The sequence below is a fragment of the Malaclemys terrapin genome, chromosome 12 (genome assembly GCF_027887155.1).
Source record: "Malaclemys terrapin pileata isolate rMalTer1 chromosome 12, rMalTer1.hap1, whole genome shotgun sequence".
Lineage (NCBI taxonomy): Eukaryota > Metazoa > Chordata > Testudines > Emydidae > Malaclemys > Malaclemys terrapin.
Genome location: NC_071516.1, coordinates 48739184 through 48748060, shown reverse-complemented (window position 1 = coordinate 48748060; position 8877 = coordinate 48739184). Strand labels below are relative to the sequence as shown.

At 47.2% G+C, this 8877-nt stretch overlaps 1 gene segment (V, D, J or C); it reads right to left on the bottom strand.

The window, feature by feature from the left end:
- Positions 1 to 6280: 6280 nt before the first annotated feature.
- On the bottom strand, positions 6281 to 8379 carry LOC128846501 (Ig heavy chain V region 3-like). The segment is given in 3 exon segments: positions 6281 to 6298; positions 7921 to 8234; positions 8334 to 8379. Coding segments are annotated over 3 exon segments (378 nt in total).
- Between the last annotated feature and the right edge of the window lie 498 nt (positions 8380 to 8877).

Sequence of the window (8877 nt, the reverse complement as noted above, 5' to 3'; positions counted from 1 at the left end):
AGAGGACATATGGTGACGGTGAGCTGAGCTGAGCTGAGCGGGCTCCATGCTTGGCGTGGTATGTTGTCTGCACAGGTAACCCAGGTAAAAAGGCGCGAATCGATTGTCTGCCGTTGCTCTGACGGAGAGGGAGGTGCCTGACGACATGTACCCAGAACCCCCCGTGACACTGTTTTGCATCATTCAGGCATTGGGATCTCAACCCAGAATTCCAATGGGCGGCGGAGCCTGCGGGAACTGTGGGATAGCTACCCACAGTGCAATGCTCTGGAAGTTGATGCTAGCCTCGGTACTGTGGACGCGGTCCGCCGACTTCATGCACTTAGAGCATTTTATGTGGGGACACACACAATCGGCTGTATACAACTGATTTCTATAAAACCGGCTTCTATAAATTCAACCTAATTTCGTAGTGTAGACATACCCATAGACCCGCCCCTGAGTGGTGGCCAGCAGATCCCTCAGCCTGCACTGGTTCCCACAGCCCCCATTGGCCTTTAGCGGTGAACCACGGCCTGGGCTAGATTTTCAAACGTGTTTAGGCACCTAAAGATGTAGGCAGGTGCCTAGAGATTAGATGCCTAACTGCTATTGAAAGTCAGTGAGAGTTAGGCACGTAACCTGCTAAATGTAGGTTTAAAATTAACTCCTGCTTAAATGTTTTGACAGAATGCCCAGCGGCTATCAGGATGGAGCCCTACACAAGCCAACAAAACAGCAACAAATTACATGTTGGGACAGCTAAAAGAGAAAGAAAAATAATCTGTGAACCCATATTCTTTTGTGAACCAGGGTGGGAAAAATCAGCCTCAAATGGTCAGCTCAGATTCTGGTTTGTGACAGTGAAAAAAAAATTGAAGGACGTTTGTATTTAAACAGGAGAATTGATTCAGGGATTTGCATGGCGGTGGCGCACAGAGGGTATAAGAGGTGACAAAGGGCTGGGAGGGGGAGCTGTAGTTAGGTGAGGAGGCCCCTTGGGATACATCTAAACCTTGCAGTAGGGAGATCCTACTAGGGCAGCCTCTTTCTGCTCCTCAGACTGACCAACGTCAGTGGGGATTTGCAGGAATATTGTACAGCGACAGGTGCTGAGAGCATAGAGTAAACGATGCATTATCTCCCCCCCCCCCCGTTGTTGGATTCCATTTTATTTATTGCAATCCACATATTATTTTTTACATAAATGAATATGTGAATAAGTATCTGTTATCTACTGTCTGTAAATATCCAGCAATATTATTCTGAAGGGCATCAGTTTTAGGCATTTCGGAGGAAATAAGGAATCAATATATCCCTCTCTTCTGACCTCCTGCATAACACAGGACAGGGAATTTCACCCAATGATTCCCACATCAAGACTAGACTTCTCTTTCTGCCAGTCATGTCTTTTATAAAGAGAAATCCAGTCTTGGTGGTTGAGTGATAATTAACTAAATAAAGGTTGGTTTGCTTTTCAGTATTTGCAATGGTGACAACTGCTGTGTCCTTTCTCACACAGCAACATGTGGTGGTGTCTGCTGTGATGTCCCTGGAGATGGTGGCTCTGTCTTTGACAGAAGGGGCATAGACGACTTCTCCATTAAACCTTATGCCTCCCATCCATTCTAGTCTCTTTCCTGGAGTGTGCTGAATCCAGTTCCAATAGTAACCCCTGGGAATGGAGTAACTGGACACAGCACAAGTCAGTCTGAAGGTCTCTCTGGGTTTCACCTTTCCTGGATGGTCTTGAGTCAGCTGGACTTGAGAAAGGACACCTAAACCATACACAGATAATTTAAAGCCAATAGTATGTGCTATCTATCTATCTATCTATCTATCTATCTATCTATCTATCTATCTATCTATCTATCTATCTATCCTCATCCACCCCCTCTATCTATCTATCTATCTATCTATCTATCTAACGGTACGTCTATTCTTACCTACGGGTCCGGTAGTAAGCAATTGATCTTCTGGGATCGATTTATCGCATCTTGTCTAGACGCGATAAATTGATCCCGGAAGTGCTTACCGTCGACGCCGGTACTCCTGCTCCGCGAGAGGAGTATGCAGAGTTGACAGGGGAGCCTGCCTGCCGCGTGTGGACCCGCGGTAAGTTCGAATTAAGATACTTTGACTTCAGCTACGTTATTCATGTAGCTGAAGTTTCGTATCTTAGTTCAAAGTGGGGGGTTAGTGTGACCAGCCCTATCTATCTATCTATCTATCTATCTATCTATCTATCTATCCCCGTCCACCCCATCTATCTATCTATCCCTGTACACCCCTCTATCTATCTATCTATCTATCTATCTATCTATTTCCTGCATAGTATCTCTCCATGTCTCTTCTATCTCTCCATCCTTCCCTCTGTAGTATCTTTCTCTATCTCTCTATCCATCCTTCCCTCCTCAGTATCTCTCTGGGGTGAAATTTTTGAAGTCCCCCTATGGAGCAAGGATACTAAATTCCACTTGATTTTAATGAGACTAGGGATTTAAAAGCCCTCACGTAGCTTTGAGAATCCTATTCTAAGTCTATTATTTGGATCAGATGTCTGTTATCACCCAAGGAAAACTTCCATGGTGCGATGGCCAATAGGAAAAAGAGGAAAATGAAGTCGTTATTAATTTTCTATGTTTTCAGCCTGAAAATTCACTGTGCTGTTTATGGGCAAGCACAGTGCCTCCCTAAATTCAGCCGTTTATGAGTTAAAAAGGAAACCAATGATTTGCATGGAGGTTTGACGCACCTGGCATCAGATTTGGAAGGAATGACAGAGAAATATCCATTGATATTATTATTTCTATTAGAGTAGAAGCCCCAAGAAAGTTTGGGGCCCCATTGTCCTAGTGGCTCCACAGACACATAGTAGGACACAGTCCCTGACTCAGAGATCTCACAGGCTCTACGTTGACAAGAAAGGCAGAATTATTATAATAATTTACAGATGGGAAACTGAGGCACGGAGAGGTTTAGGCCGGGAGTTTCACTGCATTCAACTCAAAATGAATTGGGCAAATCCTTTAGGCTCCCACCAAAATCCCAGTTTAAGTGGAGTGACCAAAGTCGCACAGGGAGTGTGTGCCACAGCTAAGAACTGAAGCGAGCTCTCCTGAGTCAGGTCCTTGACCACAAAGAAACCTTTCTCCAGCTTTGGTTTACTTCACTGGGAGATGTGTGCACTGTGAAAATATTCCGCCTTATCCTCTCTTTTCTCTTTTCTCGATAGGAAGCAGTGGGACTCTTGTCTTCTGTTCTGGGCTCTGGGAGGAACGTTGGTGTCTAGCAGCTTAGAACAGTGGAGAGTAGAATTCAGGACTCCTGCGTTTCATTCCCAGTTAGGGGAGCGGGCTGGGCCTCAGGACCCTTGGTTCTGTTCTCTTCCCTGTTCTAGGAAGCGAGTGGGGCCTAGTCGGTTAGAGCAGGGGGACCGGGAGTCTGATCCCTGATTCTGTTTCTATTTGGAGTTGTAGGTGGAGAGTGGGGTGTAGCAGTTAGAGCAGGGGGACCGGGAGTCAGTTCCCGGATTCTGTTTCTATTTGGAGTTGTGGGTGGAGAGTGGGGTGTAGCGGTTAGAAGAGAGAGGAGGGGAATCAAGAGGCCTGATTTTTGCTTTTAGCTCTTGAGGGAGAGTGGTGTCTAGCGGTTAGAGCAGGCTGGATTGGGAGCCAGGGCTCCTGGATTGTATTCATATTTCAATGTGTGCCCCTGGGCAAATCATTTCACTCCTTGTGCCAGGGCAACCCCCTCCCACCATGAAAAATGGAGATAACCGTCACCGCCTTCCGTTTTATTCAGTCTAGGGCATTGCTAGTGCATTGCTGGTGCTACTGCAAAGCTGAGAGATGCTTCCCCTTTCTGGCCATGAGAAGGGTTTTTGCTCTAGCATGTATCATTGTGTGGAGCCCATTTTTGCGCAGTAATAGGTGGCGGTGTCTGCAGCCGTCAGCGAGCCCAGGTGCAGGGAGAACAAGTTCCGGGAAGAATCTCCAGAGACTGTTACCCTGCCCTGCACAGCGGGGTTGTACTGAGTGGCCCACGAAGAGCCACTGAAGTGCCCCTGTCCTAGCCATTCTGGCTCTTTCCCCGGGGGCTGGCGGACCCATTCCCAGTAGGGGTTAGTGACCGAGTCTCCAGCGATGGTGCACGTGAGTGTGAGAGACGCAGAAGGTGTCACCACGCCTGGCCCCGACTCCACCAGCTGGGGCTGAGAAAGGACACCTAGAAGGAAACAAAGAATTGCATTTCTGCTAAAGCTGGTCTAAAATTTTCATCAGCATCCCCCCCCCTCATCCCCCACTGATGGAAACACGGTCTTTTTTTTTTTTTTTTTTAAATAAATGAACATTTTCACAGAGCATGTCTGCTTTCTTCCAAACATTTCGATTTTTTGTCAGTAAACTGAACACCCAAAATTTTAGGGTAAAATCTAAACATTTTTTGTTTTCATCGTTGGAATTTAGTCAGGCAAAAAAAAAAACCTGAAATATTTTGGGTTTGTGGGATTTAATTTTCTATATGAAATTCCTAAATTTTCTGGCTTTCAGCATTTTTTAGCCAAAGGGTCTTTGGTCTCCCCGTACCAAAATCAGAAATATTTTGATTTTCATTTTGATGAACCGTCTATATTTTCTGCAAAGAAAAGCCAAAGCATTCTTCTGTATCTATACCCTCGCCTCCCCCTCCTGGAAGATACTTACACACTGGAGTGGCCAATAAGAAAAGGAAAATCAAGAACAAATTCATATTGTTTAATTAAAAAGGAAAACTTCCCTGTTGGAATCGCCAGGTCTGAGTCTGGGGAGAGACTGAGGCTCCTAGACCCAGGGGTTTGTATTTAAACAGGAATCCCCCGGGGCAGGGATTTGCATGTGGGTGTGACCCAACAGGGATGGGAGATGAAAGGGGCTGGCAGGGGGAGCTCTGGCTAGGTAGGGAGCCCCCTGCAGGACATGCCAGTGCCTCTCAGCTGATAGATACATGGGGATCTTCCCTTGAGACTTGTTTTGGAGAAATGAATCCAGCTGCTGCCATAGATTCATAGACCGTAAGGACCATTATGGGCATCTTCTCTGATCTTCTGCACACCACAGACCAGAGAATTTCACCCACTGATTTAACTTATTAATTAATTAATTATAATCACTACATAATATCTCCGAGCCCTAGCATTGGAGGAGGCTCACATTGTGCAAAGCAGTATAGATATGTAAAGCCTGTAATTTCTAGAGCATATTCTTTTAGAAAGAGCTGTCCATTCCCAGCTTGGTTCCATCCACAAAGAATTAATGAAGGGATTGTCCAGGAAGAGCTGTAGATGTTATGACAAAAAAGGCCCTTTATCGCAGTGTAACTTTCTGTGAATATGTCCTATAAAAATGTGAGCTCCCTTTGGAATAAGTCATACCCCAGAAAAGATGTTAAAAAGATCCCTGTTGTTTTTTTTCATTACAGGACGGGCTACTGAATTTAGAGAGGAAGGATGGTTTTTTGGGGGTTTTTTGTCCACACTTCAGGACAGCCGAGTTCAATTCCTGGTGTGCTTTCTCTCTCAAACTCTTTCTGTGACCTTGGTCAAGTCACTTCACCTCTGTGCGCCCCCTGCCACCGAATTGCAGCCGAAGACCCGGAGCGGAAGAAGGAGTGAAGGACCCCGCTCCAGGGCCCCCAAAAACTCTTGTGCCCCACTTGTCCCCCCTCTGGGCAGCCCTGTCCTGCTGTCCCAGCCTTGGGTCACTGGTAACTCGCTCCCAGGGCAGGTCATTCAGCAGGAATTTTAGATGCGCACAGAACACAGACAGGATTGGTTCCCGTATGGTTACAGAACTGCAGTAAAGGGGAACAATTTTCAGCTTGTGTGACTGGAGGATGTCTGGATGCATATTATAAGACTGTCCTACATAAATGAGGAAAAGTTGAGGTGCCTTTATTATTCTTTTGTTCCACTCTTTCTTTCTATGGGGAATTTGCCAATGCAATATCACTGTCTTCCTTTTAAACAAATAAAACTAAAAAAACAAAAAACAAAACAAACAAAAAAATGGCTGTTGAAAATAGCAATTCCAGTCCTAATAACCACTGGGAAGCATTTCTTACTCAATTTATTCTACTTTTTCTACAGCAAGTTCCAGTGGATCAGTATATTTGATTGGGGAGAAATGAAGTTACAGCTGCCCAAATTGAGCGTGAGCACTCCTGAATTTTGAGGGTGTTCAAATCTGGAAGGCAGGTGCTAGATTCCCTTTCCGAATATTGGCTAAATCTGGAAGGAAAAGTCAATTTCTGCTTCCATGGCTCAGAAGTGGAAATCCTCCTACGTGCCTGGTACTGTATCTAAAGCTGTATCTAAAGCTCCCCTCCCTTACTTTTCATTTTGAATTCTAGTGGGATCCACACACCTCCCTTGCCAGGCTTCAGATAGAGAGGGGCACTGTCCATTTAGTCCCCCCAATTCTTTCTTTGGGGGCTGCAAGGTGAGGTCACACCAGTATCCCTAATCCAGGCTGGGGAAGTCTTCTGAAGGGGAAATCTGGGGCAAAGCCGCCTACTCCTTGGGCTGGGCACACTTGTCCCCCACTCACAGGGCCACCCCCTTCTAGCAGCCACCTCTCCATCCACAGCAAACTGCAGCATGACTCAGCTACCTCACTCCCCCCTCCCTTTCCTGTTGATAGCTGGCAGGGAATGCTGGGAAATGTAGTTCCTTCCCTGCTCCAGGGTTGGCTCTATAGGCAGGGAGCTAGGCAAGGAACTCCCAGGATCCCGTGGGTTCTCCGCTTCTGCAGCAGGCCCCCAAGCAAAAAAACAAACAAAAAAAAAGGATGGCCCGAATGCCAGCCCCTGCAAATGTGCTGCCTCAAGCACCTGCTTTGCTGGTGCCTAGAGCCGGTCCTGACAAACGGTGAGAATTCATCTGGGCTCCAGAATTGAAATCTCAGCTTGTCTCTACCTGCAGAGAATTAGCCACGGTGCATATGTACATAGGACCATAGTGACCGCCAGTTCCATCTAGTCCAATATCATCTTTCGGACAGTGTTTTGTCACAGATGCTTCAGAAGAAAGTGTAAGAAACCATGCAGGGGGCAGTGTGGGGTAATCTGCCTTCCACATTAGATCTCATCCTGATGTCCAATAGTGAGAGATTGGCTTAAACCCTGAAGCACCGGGTTTAACATCCCTTTCAAATATATGTTGTGATGAGTTATGATAACTCTGGGTATTCTTGAGATCCGTATAAATGTCCTGTCTCTTGAAGTCACAATTTGTGACAGGAGCCCTGCCTCTCATCCCGTGAAAGCCGGAGAGGAAGGATTACACTGTGGTTAAACCACTGAATTGGAAATGGAGAGAGCAGAATTCCTGTCTTCACTCTGGCACAGGCTGCCTGTTTGGGCAAACCAGTTAATCACTCTGTGCCTCAGTTTCCCCACCTGCAACATGGTGGATACTGATACTTTGCTACCTCTCAAGGGTGTTGTGAGGGTAAAATGTATTCATGATTGTGAGGTGTTGAGATGTGAGGAACATGGATCTGGACATCAGGCCCTGAAATAAGGGTTAAGCACGGCAGAAGTATGGTCACTCCTCTTCAGTGTGCCCCCAACGGTGGCATCGTTAAAGGGGCATTTCCTGGGCCAGAATACCGCAGATGAAGTTTTCACAGAGCGAGCTGTTTGGGGGGAGAGGGAAGGGAGGTGGAGCGGCCCTGAAAAATGTATTATTCTCTGGATGTAAATATTTAAATATTGTTTGGTTTTCTGCGAAATTAACAGACAGAAAGAAAACATCAGTGCAATTGATTTCTTCCTTTGTCTCGTTTCTTGTTGTTGAGGTAATTGTGGTTTATAGCCCTCAACCGTCCCCCAGGGCTGAATATGTTGTTTTCAATCTACAGCGGGAGGTTTTTGCATGAGTATAAATTCATTTCCCCTCACTGTGTCTCTCGCACAGTAATACCGGGCGGTGTCCTCGGGCTTCAGGCCGGTCATTTGCAGATACACCGTGTTGACAGAGTTGTCCCGGGAAATGGTGAATCGCCCCTGAACAGCCGGCGAATAATGTTGCTTGGATCCAGTCGGTTTGCTAACCAGAGCCACCCATTCCAGTCCCTTCCCTGGAGCCTGTCGGACCCAGTCCATCTCGTAGTCGCTGAAGGTGAAGCCGGAGGCTTTGCAGGAGAGGCGGAGAGAGTCTCCAGGTTTTTTCACATCCCCTCCGGACTCCACCAGCTGCACCTGGGACCGGACACCTGGGAATAAAGACATGTTAATAATCATATTAATGCTAGTTTCAAATATGACAAAATTCCTCTGCATCCCCAGTGTGCTTAAAGAGAGAGAGAAAATACCTTCCAAAGCTGCCACAATCAAAACTAAATGGAGCCAAAGCCTCATTTTCCCAAGAGCTGGAGGGGAAAGTTCTCAGGGTCTGGCTGGTCACTGCACAGACCCAGGGGCTGCAGATCGTGTCTCCGGGTGCAGCCTGGGCAGAGAGAGGCACAGATTTAAACAGGAAACTGTCTCCCACATTTGCATGCCCCCGCTTTATAAGAGACACACACTCCTGCTGCCAGTGATCTGACTGACTCACCCTAGGGCTCCGGGTGCAGGAGTCAGACTGTCCCGGCCTGTGTGTCTGTGCAGCGCCGGGCACAGGGCACTGGGTCCTCCTGACACTTTCGGACCCCTGGGAGGAATGACCAGCTCCCTGCAGTGACTGTATTTCCTCACCCAGGAACTGAGGGCCTGGCTATTGTGAGGTGACATTGGGGATTGGGGGGACTCAGTTCCGGAGCCCCGTTCCACGTGCACAAGGGCCATGCAACGTCCGGTCAGGGAGGTCAGTGTCTGGGGAGGGGTCGTGTCCCAGGGATCCATTGGGCTGGGCCACCC